Raw genomic sequence first — 19,262 nt, 5'->3', positions numbered from 1 at the left:
TCGATCTCTTTTGTATCTTCAACTCTACGCTCACTAGATACCAAAATCAAACCCTAATCAGCTATGTAGATAGACTCAGGCAATTCAAATTGCGTCCAATAAAATGCAAAAGCAATATTAATACCATATCAGAAGAAACAGATGAAACCAAAACTAAAATAAAAGCATCAAAACAAACACAGATCGTTGACCCCAAAAAAAAAAAATACATAGGTGCACAAGGGATTGAAGAGATAAGAGATGCTGACGTGCTTTGGATTGAAAGGAGAGAGAGGCGGACGTGAATGCGAATGCGGACGCGGTGGCGTTGGGCTTTACAGACGTTTGAATGTATTGGGCACTGAACTTGCTGCTTTGTGGGAAAGGACCTTCTTGTTAATAATTGTCATGGTATTATAATATATATTTTCTTATATAACCAATCGACATGTGATATATTTGATCTTGAGTGGCATTTTTGGTGTTGAAATTCCTGAAATTGAAAGAATAACAAAAATTGTCAAATAATTGAGAAAACAAAAAAAATAAAAATAAAAAAAATTTGATGGAGGATGATGATTACTAACTAGAAAATAAGAGTTTAAGGAAAAAAAAAGAAAAAAAAAAGAAGGCATTAAGTTTTTTTTGTTCCGTTTTGAGTTGAAGAAAAAACTCTTCTTTTTTTTTGGGAGGAGAAAGCCTGTGTTTTTTTTGCGTTTTGGGGGATATGTATTGCTGCCGGTTAGTTAAAGTTTGATAATTCCCTTTTTTCACGTGTTTCTGTTTTTTTTTTTTTTTTTTCATCAGTATAATTATTTAAATTTTGTTGTTATAATGCAAATATATAAGTACAAAGCCACCTATACGCAACAAAAGCTTTTCTGCCAATATGTAGCACACTAGAATATACAATATTAATATTATTTAATACAAGGAAAAACAATGTCCGGGGACCTGTGCGGGGGTGGTGCCACTTGCACCGTCGCAAGGCCGCCCTGTCAGATCATGACTTACCCGCAGTGGTTTAGTCATATTCAACTAGCCTCTTACGCAACAAGCACTGTTACTAGTTTCTAGTGGTGGTGAGTCTTGGAGCAACTATGGAAATCTAATTGAAGATGTAGGGGTTCTTTTGGTGCGGGTGGGCGTCACTGATGTTCTCTTTCAACCTCGACAGGATAAATGTAGCGTTACACTCTCTTGCTCAATTTGTTTGCAAGAAGGCAGGTCTTTTTACTCATAAGAGTCAACACCATTTTGGCTTTTATCTACTCTAGAGTCTGATAGCAGTGAGCAGTAGTTACTTGTATCTAGGGGTGTGTGGTGGGCCAGATTTTTTCCAAGGAAGCTAGGGAATGTTAGGTATAGAGGTTCGTGATACCATATAGAGTTTTTCACATGAAAGGAAAGAACAGGATTTCAAGGGGAAAAAGAAAACTTGTCTATTTCTCATTCGGTATATTAGGGTTTTCCGAATTTACATTCATCTTGTATAATAGAACATGTATATATAACCTACATAAGAATAATCTAGAATAAAGAATATGCCTATATTCCTACTTCATCCATATCCAATACATGCTGGCTTTGTCCTGGATGAGTCTTGGGAGTCTTGAGTGATTCCTTGGTTGTGTGACTGTCCTTTTTCTTTGCAGCAGCCTTGGGTGTCTTTGAGAGTGTCTGTATTTTCTCCTCTATTAAAATGATGGACAATCTCATTACCTTTTGCATCCCCTCTTGGATAAATAAGCCCTCCCTCACAGCATGTGGGTGCTTCCTAGTTCCCAACCTAAGCAAACATATATATTGTGACTAGGTTTTTCTTTTGACTTCCATTGAGCTTCCAACAATGAATGGACAACTACCTAAAACAAATGATTTTATCAATGCATTGATTGTATACGGCAAATAACCGGAATACCCCAACTATCCCGAAATCGTGCCAAATCGTGTCAATCTTATGCCGTCCTGTTTGGTGTTGACATGTAAACAGGATGATACCGTGTCAACCCGTTACTATTTGGCATAACATCGGTTTCAAATTTGTGATCCCGTTTGGTGCCATACCGTACCGAATAGTACATGTAAAATAAATAATAATATCCTAATTTAATTTCAGATTTAGTTCCTTCTCGGCTTCTCTCTTTAAGAGAGCGTTTATGCGTTTATGCCTTTCAGCCTTTGTTTGTGGTAAGGTATATTCTCCGTTTCGATACTCTTCAATACAGCGAAACAGGCACACATCTATATGTTCTAGTTCCAGGATTCTACTCTATTGCTTTAATTTAAACAACTGAAAATTCTCTCGCAGAAGAAAAATCAGTGATTTATATATTGTTATTTTCCTGGGTAATTATTTTAACGTTGATTTTTGGAGTTGCTGGGTATTGATTGTTTTCTGGTTTATGGGTGTGATTAGGTGGTTTATTGCCATTCTGGTGTCAGTTTCAAATTTCATTTTCTTCTTTAGACTTCAGTTTTCTTTTTGTTTTTCTGGTGGTGGATTTAATTTGCTTTAATTGGTGCTCTTTATATTCAATTGCTTTTTCTATGATATTTTCTTATCTGGATTTCGAAATTGTGAGCCGACTGTTAAGGACAAGTAGATCCCAGAGATGCATAAGTATAAGTCAACCTCTTCTCTGCTTGTTTGCTGCATTGCTTAAATTTCTGACTCATTCTGAGATCAGTTTTGGTTTTTTGCCTAGAACAATGTTTGCGTAATGCTTTGATGTTAATTGCTACTCTTCAAATTCATATGTTTTTTTCTTTTCTTCTTATATCTTTTTTATCTGCGTTTCAAAAATTATTAGTTGATCGGTGGGCTTTATGATGAAACTGTGTATCCTTTTCAACCGGGTATAACATCAAAGTCTGTTACTTGTTCCATCTCAGCTAGTAATTCTTCTTCTGCACCAGTTCTAGTTCCCTCAGTCTTAGCTTCTCCGAGTCTTCCTCATCCCACAGATCCTGACATCTCATCTCCTTTAAATCCTCTTGATACATCCTCTGCCCAGGTTTCTTTGCCTGTTATGTCTGAGCATCAATTCGAGGTGTTATTACCACCAGGTTCAAGGCCTGCCTCTCCAAGTATAAATTCAGAATCTTCTTCTTCCCCACCTTTACCTACAGCAAACTCTCATCCTATGCAGACTAGATCTAAATCTGGGATACACACACCAAACCCTTTTTCCGACTATCATTGTTATAGCACTAGTTTGCCGGATGCTTTAGAGGAGCCTACTAGTTATCGAGTCGCTTCTTATTCCTCAGAATGGACTAAGGCCATGCAAGATGAAATCGATGCTCTTCATATGCAAGGAACTTGGGACTTGGTGCCTCCTCCAGTGAATAAGAATGTGGTAGGTAGTAAGTGGATCTATAAGATAAAGAGGAATTCAGATGGGACTGTAGCCAGGTACAAAGCAAGGTTGGTGGCTCAAGGTTTTAGTCAGGAGCCTGGATTTGACTACTCAGAAACTTTTAGTCCAGTTGTGCGCCACTCTACTGTCCGAATTATTTTTAGCTTGGCAGCCATGCATGGGTGGAAGTTAAGGCAATTGGACATTAAAAATGCATTTCTTCATGGAGATTTGGATGAGGAAGTGTATATGAAACAACCTCAAGGGTTTGAAGATCCTGAGCAGCCTCAATCTGTTTGTAAATTAAGGAAATCTCTGTATGGTTTAAAACAAGCACCACGAGCATGGAATGCTAAGTTCACAGGATACCTTCCAGCCCTTGGTTTCAAAATGTCTCAATCAGATCCGAGTTTGTTTGTTAAACACACTGGATCAGATGTTCTAGCTTTACTTTTATATGTCGATGATATTATCTTAACGGGTTCAAGTGATGCTCTCATTCAAGAGGTTATTGATGATTTGTCTTCAGTGTTTGAATTGAAAGATCTGGGGTTGTTGACTTACTTCTTAGGTCTACAAATTTCTTATCCCAGCTCAGGTGGTATCTTTGTGAATCAGTATAAGTATGCCAAGGAGTTGTTAGCTAAAGCAGGCATGACTCAATGTAAAGCTTGTTCCACTCCCTGTAAACCATATTCCCAGGTACTTAGCACAGATGGTGAATTGTTAAAAGATCCAACGTTGTATCGTCGTTTAGTAGGAGCATTGCAGTACCTTACTTTTACAAGGCCTGATATTGCCTTTGCTGTGAACTCTGTCTGCCAATACATGACAGCACCTACAGATTCTCACTTCTTTCAGGTTAAGCGTATCTTGAGATACCTACAAGGTACTCTGCAATATGGCATCAAATTTTCCCCTGGACCTATGCAACTTAGCGCTTTTAGCGACGCAGATTGGGCTGGAGATGCTTCTACACGCAGGTCAACTACAGGCTTTGTAGTATTTCTTGGAAATAATCCAATTTCTTGGCAGTCCAGGAAGCAAGGCTCGGTTTCTCGCAGCTCTACGGAAGCCGAGTATCGAGCATTAGCCAATACAGCAGCTGATGTTGTTTGGATTCGTCAAGTGTTGGCTGATATGCATGAGGTTCTGCCTGAGCCTCCCTTACTACACTGTGACAATCTCTCTGCCTTAGCTTTGAGCTCAAATCCAGTGTTTCATTCATGAATCAAACACTTAGATATTGATTTTCACTTCATCCGAGAACGTGTCCAGCGTAAAGATTTTCATGTGCAGTATATACCAACCGATGATCAAGTTGCTGATGTGTTCACAAAGGGATTACATGGTCCTGTATTCTCAAAGCATTGTATCAATCTCAGACTGGGTCGCCCAGCTGAGATTGAGGGGGGATGTTTGGCTAAAGGTTAGTCAGCTGGGAAGGTTGTTAGCTGACGTGTCATTATGGTTACATTGTTAGTATAACCCACGTGATTTCTGCTGTAGTATAAAATCTGTAATCCCATGTGTATTGTATTCATGAAATAAGAAATACAAACAGCAAAAGTAATAATTTCTCTAAATTCCTCTCTATGAATATTCTAGAACTCTCTGTCTTCTTCTTCCTTCAGCTTTGTTAGCAGATACCGAATCATATCGGTCCCATTTGAATCTGGTATGGTTTGAACATGTTTTTCAAAAACTTCCATCTCGTGTCATCCCATCCCGATTTCCCTATTCGGGATTGACATCAGGATAACCTTCATCCAGTGTTATCCCGTACCGTGCCCAGCCGTAATGACCTGTATCCTTGATTCTCTCTAATTTTGCTTTGGGGCCAAAGTGCCTGGAAGCATAAACAAAGTTATATATAACAAGTTAAAACCTTAAGCAGAGAATGCTTTTCAAGAGAGAGAAAATTGAGACTACTCAAGTTACCTCTGAGTTAGAATAGTAAGGTTTGAATCTGCTCTTTTGGCCACCAAGTGTTCAAGGAACCCACTTGAAAGCATCATACTTATACACAGATCGATTCACTAGCAGCCGTAGATCATGTGGACTTTTTGGTAAAAGAATCTCCAAAGCATTGAATTCACACTCAACAGCTCATCTTTCTGTTCATCAGTCCAAACTACCCCACTACTCACAATCACAACCTTCTCCACCATCTCTGGATACATCTCAGCCATCCGATAAGCCACTAACCCGCCATAGCTAAGATCGTAAACCGAAAACCAAAACCAGCCCGGTTTATTGAACCGCCTGTGGTTGGCTGTCCAGAAGTGCTTGGTGGTTTGGTCATCAATGTCAATGGTAAAAGGAGAAAGGCCACATAGCCCTGAAGTATATAGTGCTACAAGAGTATCTGTAATTCCGGTTGACATGTGAGTCGAAATCTGGGTAGAGATCTCGTATTCTTCTTTTTTAAGAAACCCTTGTTTATTTACCAAAAGAAAACCAATACAAAAGCGTGCCGTCAAAAGCATGCTTACATAAGTAATTTTGGGTTGAAAATGTGACATAGTTTGAAATCGACTAGAGAATGGAAAAACTTTTGTTTGACGTTTACTAGCTACCAAAATTCGAGGTGGAATGAGAGTGCAAATTCAGTGCAATACGATACATCCAATATCTGAAATTGACATGATATATTTTGAGTTTTTATCAAAAATAGCCAAAATTTACCCCCTATTTTCATAAATGTCAATTTTTACAAAAACTTTCAAAAATAGCAAAAAAAACTCACCTAAAATTACTCAAACGCCCTCATAAGTAAAAACCACAAAAACTTTTTTTAAAAAATGCAATCTTTGTTTTCAATTTGATTTTAAACATATGTAAAAACAAAGGTTTGATCCCATGTTATATCATTGGAGGAGTTGAACCATGAATATGACTTGATTCCTAGCTAGTCCGAGTACTGCATCCACCCAACATTGAGTTGAAGCAAAGCTTTTGTTCTATGATCTCCTTCATCTCCATTATCTAATTACTTAATTATCTCTAATAAGCCATATATTTGTATTATATATTTAACAAGGCACTCATAGAGTTATTGATTCATCTCCGCAATGTTAAAGTTCATATCGGAATCTAATTAGCAACTTTGAAGTCCATATATGGCTAATAAGGGGTTGTGCGTGGCCTCCAATGGTGATAGCATCAACATGGCTAACGACAACAAATAATACCAAAGCTTCGAGCCCAATGACAGAGACAATAGATACTAACATAGGGGAGTTTTTATGTTTAAAATCAAATGAAAACATAGATTACAGTTTTCATGTTTTGCTTTTTTAGGTTTTTGTGGGTTTTAGTTTTGAGGGCATTTGAGTATTTTTTAAGTGAGTTTTTGGCTATTTTTGAATTTTTTTTTTTATAAAAACTGACATTTATGAAAATATGGGGTAAATTTTGGCTATTTTTGATAAAAACTCATATATTTTCCCAAGATAAGTATCAATATTAATAGTTGAATTGTCATCATGAGTACGATTCTATATAAGGTGTTTGCATGTTATGGAAATTTTCTCTTTCAAGTCAAGCACAACTCACGTACTTGAGGAATGAATTAAAGAATTATGCTAGCAACAGTGACCAACACGCGCATATGACTTCCTATTAAGAAGCCTATCAAGTTAAATGTGTTCTTTCAACTTGAGATAATGCAGTGTGGTAGCCTAGCTGCCATGAATGTTATAACTAAGATGAGTGTGATCGTTGGTCATGCACATTGATTTCTAACCGTAGATGCATATGGACGCATGCACCAACGACCCATATACAAACAATCCTAGCAATTTTCATCTTAAAAATTGTTCAAAGAAAGTCCTTTAACCTGATCACAAACGCATCAATTTCGCTTATTGGTCATATCTCTATATGGTGTGACCGTGTGAATCTAATCTACCATTGTGTTTGCTTGTTTTGTTGTGTAGGAAGTGAGCACACAAACAGCAATTTCTTGATAAACAAAAGTTACATCAAGATTCAAGGCATGCCTGCTTGCAAAAGTTAGGCCATCTCACAGCTGTAGCTGCATAAATTAATCAAAAGATGACCCATAAGCAAGCATAACCCTGTTTCTGTGTTTCATTCCAACTTCAACAATAACATGAAAATATCCTACTTATATATACATTTTGTGCTCCATCTGCAGCCAGCAGCAGTCTCTGTTTAACCCAAAACTAATACATCATTCAATATATTTGATAATGCAAGTCTGTCACACTAAGAGTAACCCAAAACGAATGAAGTTATCAGAGCATTCAGGGAAATGGGTGAATCCATATTTACTGCATGACCTGTGTCCTTGATTATCTCCACCTTTGATTTTGGCCCCAACTGCCTGTAGATTGAAAAGAAAACATTAACAATAGGTTCAGATTGGTTTCAAATCCTGATTAAATTTGATCATGAAGAAGAAATAAATTAGTTTAAAGTCACCTTTGCAGCTGATAGGCCAAGTACACAGGGAAGACATCATCCTTGTCTCCCCAAATTATCAGTGTTTCCTTCACACAATAATAACATTCATTTACAAGACTGAAGAGAAAGATTAATTGGGCTAAGTTTATAAATTACGGCTAAGTTAACTACCTGAGTTAGAATGGGAAGGTCTATATCTGTTTTTTTCCTCAGCAAGTGCTCTGCCAGCTCTAATTTCTCCTTCCTGTGTTGTTTATAGGTCACCTGCATATGCAGCATGCAAACCTCTATACAATTTAGGAATTGATATCTTACAAATCCAATGCTATTAGAATTAGTGTGACCTATAAATGTTCACCGACCAGACACATCAATTATTACGTTGTTGACAATTTGACAATATAACATACTATTATGCCGTGATAGATACCAATGCCATTGAAGAATAAATAACTATAATCTACCATGTAAGGTGGTGTTCTAAAAATGGAGGAATTTTAGACTCACATTGATGAACCCATGAAGGAAAATATCAGGGACCCACTTAGAAGGGCCAGGTTTGTGCACTGTCAGATTCACCAAGAGCCTCAGATCATGAGCACTTTCAGGTACAAGGAGATTCAATGCATTGCTTCCAACCTTATTGATCTGCTCTCTTTTCTGCTCCTCTGTCATCCCAACCCCACAACTCACAACCACAACTTTCTCCACCAACTCTGGATACATCTCAGCCATCCAATATGCCACATACCCTCCATAACTTACAGAGTAAACAGCAAATCTCTCCGCCCCTAATCTCTTCAACCCTTCTGCCACACATTTTGCTTGGAAAACCTCTGTCCTTTCTGGCCTGTTGGTGTAGGATTTGCCAAAGAACAATAGATCAGGTATGTACAGATTGAAACTTTGAGAAAGTGAACCCACTTGATGGATGAATTGCCACTTTGAATTGCCACCATACCCATGAAGCATTACAAGAGCAGGCTTATTGGACCTCCTAGAATTTGCAACCCAAAAGTTCATTGTGGTTTGGTCATCTAATTCAACTGTGCAGGGACAAAGACCACATGATCTCAAGTATAGAGATAAAAGTGCATCTGCAAGTGTGATTAGGAGTGTGATTGGATTCAAATAAGGTAAAATGGAAATCAAGAATTGAGAAATGGCTATGATGGTTGCAAGGTAGAAGGAGAGGACATTACACAATTTTGGGTAGGCCATGGCCATATATGAGTGCTCTCTGTGTGATTGCTTTTCCTTTTTGGCTACTTGCATTGGCTTATTGTGCTATGCTTCACGCATTCACCATACAAGACTTAAAAAGAGAGTGAAAGACATCCCCCATTTGTGAGGTAGAGGACAATTGTATAACCCACTTGCATGTTCTTTTGGATGATGAAACCAATCTTGCCAACCCTAAAATGACAAAAAGGAAACAATGAGATTGCTCTGTAATTGTAAAGATATTAGGCTGGAGAGCGCGTTGCAGGAGTGAATTAAGTACATTCCTGCAAAAGTGACGGAGGTTGTTAGAGAGTACGAATAGAGTTTTTTTATTGAATTTTTCTGTTCTCTTTTTTTAGACTCTCTCTTTAGATTTTTTTTAAGAGATGTGTCGTTAACTGAAGATACCTCAACTAAGCTAATCACTTTTTTCTACTTATTTATTGCGAAAATCACTTTTTTCTACTTAGTGACGCAAAAGTTTGCAGTTTTCACACTAATTAAAAAGCATGTGTGACATCTTGAAACCAAAAAAACAAAAGCATGTGTGACATCCGGGCCCAAAAGAGTTGAGCCATTAAAGAATGGATAGCACAACCAATAAGGTACAGTAGGAATCTACAGGATCAGGGCATGGGAAAGCATCACTGTGTCTTCAAGATGGGCACTGACTTCCAAAAATATAAAATTCACAATTAGAAATTGACATTATTGTCATAGATTTTAAAGAACTATATATGCAATATAAAAAAATGCCTTTAAAATGTAGTGCACACAAGGCAACAAAATAAGATGCCAAGTAGAAATAAGCAAGTAGATGACAAAACATCATAACAGACATGGAGGGTTAAATTAGGCAAGATCATGGGATAAGCCCAATTCATTATCTATACTTGGCTTCAAATCTAAACAAACCTAGAGTCGATAGATGAGGCTCTATCTTTTAACTATTGTTAATTCAACAACTAACTAATTTGATTCAACATTCTACGACTCGAGTAGAGTTTTGCACATCCCAAAAACCCAAAATAGAAAAAAGGTCCAATGGCCTAAGCATTCAAGACCCTTTTCTGTTTAGAATAACCCCTTTTCTGTCCAAAATAGCCCATTTACAAGAAAAATCTTGCAGATGGGGCTACCTCAGCTGATATTGTATTCTATTTTTGCTCATTGATACTTTTTTTTTTTGCCCAGATTGCTCATTGATACTTTACCTTTGCTTTGCCTGTTGAAGAGAAATCTAGATGTTAAGAAGAACAGCTGGTTTCCCAAAATAATGAACCACAGCTAGCATTTGCTTATTGTCATGTATGAACACACACTAAAAAAACACATCAGAAATACCTTACTTCCAAAGCTTCCAAACTTCTTTAACCTTTATCATCACTTTTAAACCCATCCCACAATTATTTTTATAATTTAGTCCCCCTCATCTTTCTCCTTTTTGCACTTTTTGGACGGCTGTCTATCACTTTTGTCATCCGAATACAATCATTCCAACCTAGATTCCTTAACCATGTCCTCCTTCTTGCTCTCTGTATTTATAAATCTCCAACCACATCTGATTTTATATATAACTCATCATCAAGTTGGTTTTTCTCCAAGAAAAAGAAAAACCAAGCTTGAGTTTTTACTATTGAGCCCACCAATGGCTGCTACTAGCTATGCATACACAAGCCATAGCTCATCTCAAAGATCAACAGCCATGGTGCTGGCTCTAGTATCTGCAATTGTACTCTCACCATTATATGTGACAACCAGAAAAACTGATGCAAGATATTATGAGACAAAATGGAGCTCTGGGTTTGTCCTTCCCATGGTTCTTGCTGGACTTATCATTGCCATTAAAACCACTTCTTCATCATCAAGTTCATCATCTTCATCAACTCAAGGAGATTCTTTTGTTCCTTCTCCTGAACCTTCATGGGTGCTAAGAATTGGGAGCTCAAGCTGGGGGCTTGCTGGGGTTTTAGTATTGCTGATGCTTGTGCTTTCATGGCAAGGTTCTGTTCATGAATTCTTATGGAGATAGAGAGAGGGAAATTAAGTCCAATTCTATCTGTTGTTTTCACTTTAATGGATTGTACTGGAAAATTATATTATATCAAATAATGTAAGTGGTATTTTCGTTAATGGAGATTTTTCTGCTTCATTCAAAATGTGGGTATTGCAATTCTCTGTGAAAAAAATGCACAAACTGAATAATTAGCTGCAATTATACTTTTAATACTTTTAGCTCAATAAACTTGTACCTCAACGATGTCTTCAATTTTCCTTATCCAATGTGCGAAATTTTTATATGTTCCGAGTACACCATCTACTTGATGTACCCTCCAATACCGCTTTTGAAATCATTTTTATATATAAATAAAAAAATTATTAATAAAACCCAAAATCATACGAAGATCAAATTGTTGTGAAGTGTAAGACATGTAGCTCAACGATCCCTTCAATTTCCTTTTTCTCCAATATCGCTTTTAATATCACTTCTATACATAAAAATAACAAATATTATTACAACCCAAAACCATACGAAGATCAAATTGTTTGAAACTGTAAAACTAAATTAAAATACAAGGTAGATTCCACTGCCTCCAAACAAAAATAAATTAAAATTACAAAATATAATCATTTATAAAATATTTATAATAAAAAAAATTAAAGTTGGGCCTCAATCCAGCTTTGAACGGAGGAAATGCTAAGCCCAATAAGTATTAATATCCCTACCATTGTCCCCAATTACCCAAACTCTCTCTCTCTCTCTCTCTCCATTTCCTCTGAGTCTTCTCCCGCGCACCCATCAGCAAAGCCCTAGCTTCAGTTTTATTCACTCATCACTGTGTCTCTCAAGCAAATAGCAAGTCACAAAAGCTTCACTATTTCTAATTCAACGGCCATACAAAATCAGGTAAGCTCTCTCTCCGTTTTGAATTTCTTTGATTTTGGTATTCTATTATCGATTTGGGTAAGTTTTATTTAGGATTTAGTACTTAGGTCTTCCACTGAAGAAAATTGACATAAAATCCAGTACACCAATAGATAAGTTCTGCTTTTTCACCGAGCAGAATGGTTTCTGTGTTCTGGAAATAATCAAATGATATATGTGGAACTTTCTCTTGTTCGATGGACACAATTGTAATATAAAATTCAACCTTTCCGTGTGCAAATTTGTGGAGGTAATGTACAAATTTCCAATAGGCAGGGAAGATTGATTTGCGCCGTGAACCAAAATTTGGTGTTTTTATTTTATTTTTTTATGGAACCCTTTTTGTATCTTGATGAAATTGACTCTGACTGTGTTTCCTTTTCATTTTTGGTGCTACAATATTTCACTTGCATCAAAGTTTTGTATATTCATCAATTACTGCCTCAAATTTGTGCTGGTGTGCTGTTCTGATTGTGTTATTCTGCTCCTCTAAATACTTATTTCTGATACTGCTCTATGTCCAGGCTATTCTTGCTACAGTTTCTGTTGTCCTTGGAGTAACAGAGCTGTATAGCTTGCTGATTGACTTATACAAGAGTCCAGATTGTTGAAAGAAGAAGAAGTGTAGTAGTTTGGAGGTTTAGCCCATCCCAACTGCTCTGGCCCTGCCTAGCAGAAGTACCCGGAACCAGAAAAATGGCAGGGGAAGATGAGGACTTGCCCAGAGATGCAAAGATTGTGAAAACGCTGTTAAAATCGATGGGTGTGGAGGAATATGAGCCTCGTGTTATTCACCAATTCTTGGAGCTGTGGTATCGATATGTGGTCGATGTGCTCACTGATGCACAGGTCTACTCAGAACATGCTGGTAAGCCCGCAATTGATTGTGACGATGTCAAGCTTGCTATACAGTCCAAGGTTAATTTCAGCTTCTCACAGCCCCCTCCAAGAGAGGTAATATATTTCACTCCCTTTCATTTCTTCTGGTAAATTTGAGTTCATGTAACAAAATTGTATTACACTACGCATCAAAAAATGTACCCTTTTCGTTATGAAATCAATCAGCTTATGTGTATTATTCGGCCATTATCAGGTGCTACTGGAGTTGGCTAGAAACAGGAACAAAATCCCATTACCAAAATCAATTGCAGGGCCTGGTGTGGCATTGCCACCTGAACAGGACACATTGATCAGCCCAAACTATCAATTGGCAATCCCAAAGAAACAATCTGCTCAAGCAGTAGAAGAAATGGAGGAAGATGAAGAACCTGCTGAACCCAATCCCCCCCAGGAACAGAAGCCCTCTGATCTGCCTCAGGGTACTCCCCAAAGGGTATCCTTTCCCCTTGCTAAACGCACCAAGTGAGAGATTACATGGTACATCAATCAGCCTGAGGGATTGTAGTCCAGAGATGTGAGATGAGACAACAGTTCACTTACTAGAGATTCTGACTCGTATTCGATCTGTATACATGTAAAAGAATGTTCTGTTTAAATATTATGTTGTTTACTTCCGCAATCTTGTTCCTTCACAATTATTTGAATGCGTACGCCATATGGTCATTGATAGTTTTTTGAATGATTAATTGATTATGCGAAGAGAGCATGATGCTTTTGTTTTTCCCCCCTTGCTACAAATCAGGCTCAAGAAAGCTTATGATGATCAGCATCATGAAAGATTTTGTACGTTTTCTCCATCAGTTTCTAATACCAATTAGTCAATATGGTGAGAGAGGTGAGAATTTGCCTTAACAAGATAAAACCAAAAGGATGTAAAAAGCACGTTGCCAAGTTTCAGTCATCCGACAATATACATCAACTTTTTAGAAGCATGCATTAGGCATAATGTAACCAATCAGATTGGAAAGGAGTATCATGAAAGATATATTGCATTCAATATGAGAACTCTCAAGATAAACCGTTTTAACAACTTGTTGAATTCGGTTAGTCATCAAATAACAGAACCATGTAGCTGTTCTTTACAACTGCTTTTTTGATTTATATACAAGAATGACTTAAGTGTCACTAGATACACCATAAATGAGAGAGAATCGAGCAGGGGTCAACTTCTCCAACCCACCATACTACTAGCAGCAGGACCTGTACTTGATACACTCATGCCCCGGTCGTACATGCGCTGAATCTCTTCCCTGTACTCTGTCAAAGACTTATCAGGAATTGCTGGAGTCAGCTCCACCACATCCCCCATCTGCAGCTTGCATGTAGGATCACTCACTGCCGCATGGTTCAGCCTAGGCCTCAGTTCTTCCTTCAGCGGGAACCCGTATGGTGTCCATCTCAAGCTCCCTCGCCCAGTTCTTTCCAGCAGATCCATAATCGTGGAGTTTGTAGGAAACTCTTGAACAGACATCTGCATAATTAGAACAAACACGGTCAGATGCATGGTTAATAAGTACTTGTTACACATTTATAAAAAAAAAATATTTCCATACACTTATTTGAGTGTAAGCCAAGTACTTTAAAATGAAAATAAAAATATATATATATTCAAATTTGAAAACAAACTCCCTACACAAAAACTACTTTACATCAAGACTTTTATGCCTTTCCATTATAAAATGCAAGCAATTAAAACACACACCATATCACTTTTGCCTCTTAGTCTCTTCTGTGCCTACTATATGGACATTAAACAATATGTCATATAGTTATCACCACTTTAGACAACATGCATAGTAAATGAAAGCATTTGCGAAACCAAAAGAATTACAGAACATCAGTTCAAGACTACTAAACCATAGAAAAACTTCAAGGCCATTGACTTAGTGGGACTTTAAGTCCCACCCGATACACATACTATCATTAGGTTTAGATAAAGCTTGAAACCAACTAGAAACCAATTAAACAAGTTCAAAATATATGAAATTATAAACATACACAGAAGGTTTTCTAAAACAAACCTTTTCATTCTCTATCATGATGACAAACACCGGCCCATCTTGACCACAGTGAGGTTTGTAAGAATATGGACAGTCATCAGAATGTGAAGGAAACGTGCAGGGTGGCTTGATTGAATCAGCATACCCAATGGATGACCGGTCTCTGCTCATTGCCTCACACTGCCAAGTGACCACCCATCTGGCCCACTCGACCATCTGAAGCACAAATGAGGGGTGCTTACAGTCACCTTCCTTGTATCTCCAGTGAGCTGCAAATCCAAACTCAGCTTGCAAATGCATCTCCTTTGTTCGAATTTGCACTTCCAGCGGAATCATGCCTTCACCCATCACCACAGTGTGCAGTGACTGATACCTATATTTTTAACTGAATATTAGGAGGAGAATAGCGTAACAAAAATAAATGCACACTAGAACTTTTTGATGTATGGCATACCCATTAAACTTGGGTTGAGTTATGTAGTCCTTGAACTTTCCTGGCACCTCAGACCACAGCTGGTGAACAACTTTCAGTGCTTCGTAGCAATCTTCCTCATTATCAACAATCAAACGTAGCCCATGAATATCATGAATTTCATCCATGTTTAGCTTCTTTCTGCACAAAATAAGCCATCACATAATCGTGTTAATTTCTGTTCAAGCATGGAAAATAATACGCTAAAGCATATGGATGTCAAACCATGCACCTATATTGTGATGCATTAAAATCCGAAACTATGTTCATCACTAAACTTATGATTAACTTTTATGCTGCAATAGAGAGAGAAAGAGAACATACTTTAACATTTTGCAGTAGATGCTATACAAGCTCTTATGCCGCCCACAAAGTACATGGTAGGAAATGGCTTTATCCTTGAGAGCTCGCTCTAATCTCTCTGTGGCAGAAGTAATCATTGCATCATCAAACGAATCTAGAAGCTTAGAGGACAGTTCTTTGTGCTGATCTGGGTTGAGATGCTTAAAACATAAATTTTCCAGCTGCACCTTCCAGCTAGAGATTCCTAACCGGTTGGCCAAGGGTACAAAAATCTCCAAAGTCTCCTTCGCAAACCTCTGTTGCTTAGCCAAGGGTAATGCATCTAGCGTCATCATATTATGTAATCGATCTGCCAATTTAATGAGGACAGCTCTGGCATCTGCCATGGCAAGGAACATGGTATGCAGGCGATCTGCCTCAACTGTTTTGCTTGCTGTATTATTATCTCGGGCAAGCTTGCTCAGATGACTTAGCTTAGACACCTAAGTAAATGCCATAAAGAACTTGATTAGAAACTAGCAAACGTCAATCTTATATTCATATATTACGGTATATATAATTTATATAACAGATCATAGTTATATCAGCATATCAATACTTCTGGATCTTTTTTCTTCCAGAACCAATGCGACAACCTTGAAAAAAGAATTAACAAATAACAAAATTCATAACTTTATGAACCCAAATGCTGATGATTATAAGATAACGTAAGCAGAAGCTTAATAGCTTATGTTAGCATAGTTCCATATTAAAAAGAAGACCGTTAGAGAATTAAATCTGGGACTGCAAACAAAGCATGACTACTCCATAAAAACAAACACAATAACAAACCATTTTAAAATAGGATCCTACACTACGTTTCACTTTTGTGTAACACATCAAATAATAGATCAAGGGAAGAACTGAGTGTTCGTCCACGCATCCAGACCCACAGAAAGGAAAAAATAATAAATGCATCATTCATTCTTTCAGTCAGAATACTGCAAAATTAAATGTCCTATAATAACTTGATGGATAGAGTATCATTATGTAAGTCTGAATAGCTACTTTTTGCTATTAAGTTACAATTAGACCACGTAACATGATTTTTAACTTCACAGAGTTGCACCGTTTATGCAAGACATGTAAACTGCAATAACATGAGCCCATTTATGGAATAAATTGATAGCATGACCAAATGCCTTGAAAAAGTACTTCGATAAGTGGATCACAGTTAAATTTCCATTACGTGGCATCTACAAGACCGTCTGTAAAAGGTCCAATTTATGAAAATCTAAGAGCAATCCATAAAACAAGAGCTGGTAGATACCATGTAACACTGAACGTGTTCAACATAAGAAACAATCAATAACTACTTAGCATGCACACACAAAATTAACACATCTTTAATTACTCAAATTCAGTAACACAACAGAGTTATGAGAATCCTTAAATTCTTACCCCTTCCACTAAATCAGCAACCCCAGCTCCAAACTTCCCAAATATATAGTCATAACACAAAAAAGAATCATCAAGGGTGTCATGCAAAAGCCCTGCAGCAACAACTGTCGAATTAGCACCAATTAATGCGAGCAACACCGCAGTCTCCACACAATGCTGCAAATACGGATCGCCACTTGCCCGCATCTACAATAAAACAACAAAATACAACACGAAACTTCACAACCCAATTCACCAAAATCCCAAAGGCAAAAGTATGCATAAAATTCAGACCCAAAAATTACCTGCCCTCTATGAGCTTTCTCGGCCTCGCAAAAAGCCTTGATAATAAAATCTTCATAGAAAATCTTGTGGCGCAGTTGCGCACCCAGAAGCAATTCTTTGGCATAAGGCTCAGAAATGCCCTCCAAGAACCCATCTTCCATATTGAAAGTCAAATCATCAAGAACCACAGCTGACGAACCCACATCCAAAGCATCAGTACGAGCCTCAAAACTCGGCGAGTCGTAATCTATGCACGAAGAGCCCAAAGCACCTCTCACGAACCCATTAAACAACCCATTACTCCCACACCGGATTGAATTCAAACTAATATCTCCATTGTTAGACCTCTCCCGTGTAATTCTCATTGGTGGGCTTCTCGCCGAGCTCGAAACCCCACTACTGGAAGATGAAACTGGGCCCTGAAACACCGAAATGGGGCTCTGGTCCCGGTTCAACGAAGCCCCATTGAACTTGCTCGGAGAATATCGAAACGAGCTACTCAATTCCTTCAATTCTTCGCCCCTATCGTGCCATAGAGAGCCCAATTCCTCTCCTCCACCCGAATAGCTCGAGGACGACGCGTGCTTCACCGTCGGCGATGAGAACAGGCACGAAAGCCCACCAGTCACCGGCTTTTGCGACGTGGAGGCCGTCGAAGCCGTCGACGACGCAGATCGAGAGCTCAATTCGAAATCGTATGAGGTATGCGCATTGATCTGGCACGGGTGGGTCGTCGAGCACACACTGCTCGGCGGGCTTGCGTACAGGGCTATTGTTGGCACCGTCATGGCTTCTGTTTGCGACGATTTTGAACCTCAGATCACAAACCCAAAAGAGCAAAGCACAAATCGAGACAACCCAGAAAAGCTTTCACTCCAAATTGAATTCTACCTGAGACCCACTAATTTTCTTCGCAAAAGCCACTTACTTTCCCAGAAACCAAACAGCTTCAGACACCTGATTGGGTTTCTCAGAGACCCATTTAGTTAATTTTTGAGGTACCCAATGGGGTAAAGTTTATTGAGACCCCAATAAAAATAATTATTCTATATCTAAAACCATGAAAGATTGTTAAAAATGAAAAGTATAATGGAACGAAATTGAGCTACAGTATGTACAAATTTATAGAAATTGAGCTCAAGAGGAAAAACTCTACACCTAAATTTCGAGGAAAGTGAGTCAAAGACGGCCTGAAGCGCAGAGCCAGCGAGAGCGAAAGAGAGAGAAGAGAAGGTGAAGAAGGAGAAGCTTCTTTCTTCGTCTTTGATTTTTTTCGGTGAGAATCTCTCTCCTCTCTCTCTCTCTCTCCGTTTTGAGTTATATTGCTTATCAACCAGGGAAATCGAAGGTGAAATTACATAACTGTCCTCCCAGTTTTAATCCATTTATAAATAATTACCGTTTTTGGGACATAAACAACAAGGATGATCTGATTATCCTTAATGACCTGGAATTTAGGGTTTTAATCTAATTATAGATTTTCCTATTGGTCACATCAAAAGCAAATAAGGGTTGATGCAGTAAATATGTACCTGGCTGTGTTTCTGTCCTTAATTAGGAATGCCAAATGAAAACTAACCAAAATTAGAAATATAGAATATTCTTTTGTATAGTAAAGAAAAATTCGAAACAGGCCTCAAAGATCTTGGCAAATAAAATTCTAAAATAAATTCCACATACAGGCAATCACTACAAATCGCGAATAAATTCTGATATCGGAATTATTTGAGTTAATATAGAATGATTTTTTGTTTGTGACTATACAAATTTCATTCCCATTATCCTAATCCATAACAGCAAAGAAGCAATTTGGATAATTAACCTTTGGTTTGGTCAGGACAAAAAATAAGCATGCATTAAGCAATGAATATAATAGCTAATCTTGAAGGGGAAGTTTGTGGAACTGTTCCTCCATCTATTATTTTATATCTTGTGATTATCCACTTGATTAATTTTATATT

General features: G+C 37.8%; 3 protein-coding genes and 1 pseudogene across 5 annotated transcripts; 1 reads left to right on the top strand and 3 right to left on the bottom strand.

The window, feature by feature from the left end:
- Nucleotides 1–1,791: 1,791 nt before the first annotated feature.
- LOC117620938 lies at nucleotides 1,792–5,728 on the bottom strand (annotated as a pseudogene).
- A 1,582-nt stretch (nucleotides 5,729–7,310) lies between these two features.
- LOC117622623 (lipase 1-like) lies at nucleotides 7,311–9,257 on the bottom strand. 3 transcript variants are annotated; one of them, XM_034353368.1, is made up of 5 exons: nucleotides 8,975–9,257; nucleotides 8,280–8,869; nucleotides 7,944–8,036; nucleotides 7,791–7,858; nucleotides 7,311–7,692 (listed from the first exon to the last, which is right to left on the bottom strand). In XM_034353368.1, exons 1-5 carry the CDS (start codon nucleotides 9,045–9,047, stop codon nucleotides 7,575–7,577), a joined length of 942 nt encoding a protein of 313 aa, XP_034209259.1. In that variant the 5' UTR covers nucleotides 9,048–9,257; the 3' UTR covers nucleotides 7,311–7,574. The 3 variants fall into 3 exon arrangements, with proteins under 3 accessions (XP_034209259.1, XP_034209258.1, XP_034209260.1); XM_034353367.1 differs by having other exon boundaries at nucleotides 8,280–9,257; XM_034353369.1 differs by lacking the exons at nucleotides 7,791–7,858; nucleotides 7,944–8,036 and having other exon boundaries at nucleotides 8,280–9,257.
- A 2,503-nt stretch (nucleotides 9,258–11,760) lies between these two features.
- LOC117622204 (transcription initiation factor TFIID subunit 9) lies at nucleotides 11,761–13,441 on the top strand. Its single transcript, XM_034352794.1, has 3 exons — nucleotides 11,761–11,904; nucleotides 12,447–12,876; nucleotides 13,016–13,441. The coding sequence occupies exons 2-3, from the start codon at nucleotides 12,619–12,621 to the stop codon at nucleotides 13,286–13,288; spliced, it is 531 nt and encodes a 176-aa protein (XP_034208685.1). The 5' UTR covers nucleotides 11,761–11,904; nucleotides 12,447–12,618; the 3' UTR covers nucleotides 13,289–13,441.
- Nucleotides 13,442–13,793: 352 nt separating this feature from the next.
- LOC117620966 (probable GTP diphosphokinase RSH2, chloroplastic) lies at nucleotides 13,794–18,597 on the bottom strand. The gene is made up of 6 exons (XM_034351225.1): nucleotides 17,322–18,597; nucleotides 17,038–17,223; nucleotides 15,619–16,079; nucleotides 15,277–15,435; nucleotides 14,844–15,195; nucleotides 13,794–14,293 (listed from the first exon to the last, which is right to left on the bottom strand). Exons 1-6 carry the CDS (start codon nucleotides 18,087–18,089, stop codon nucleotides 13,985–13,987), a joined length of 2,235 nt encoding a protein of 744 aa, XP_034207116.1. The 5' UTR covers nucleotides 18,090–18,597; the 3' UTR covers nucleotides 13,794–13,984.
- Between the last annotated feature and the right edge of the window lie 665 nt (nucleotides 18,598–19,262).

Source organism: Prunus dulcis, chromosome 3, assembly GCF_902201215.1.
Source record: "Prunus dulcis chromosome 3, ALMONDv2, whole genome shotgun sequence".
In the NCBI taxonomy this organism is placed as follows: domain Eukaryota; kingdom Viridiplantae; phylum Streptophyta; class Magnoliopsida; order Rosales; family Rosaceae; genus Prunus; species Prunus dulcis.
The sequence above is the reverse complement of the archived record's forward strand: the minus strand, read 5'-3'. Positions and strand labels throughout refer to the sequence as shown.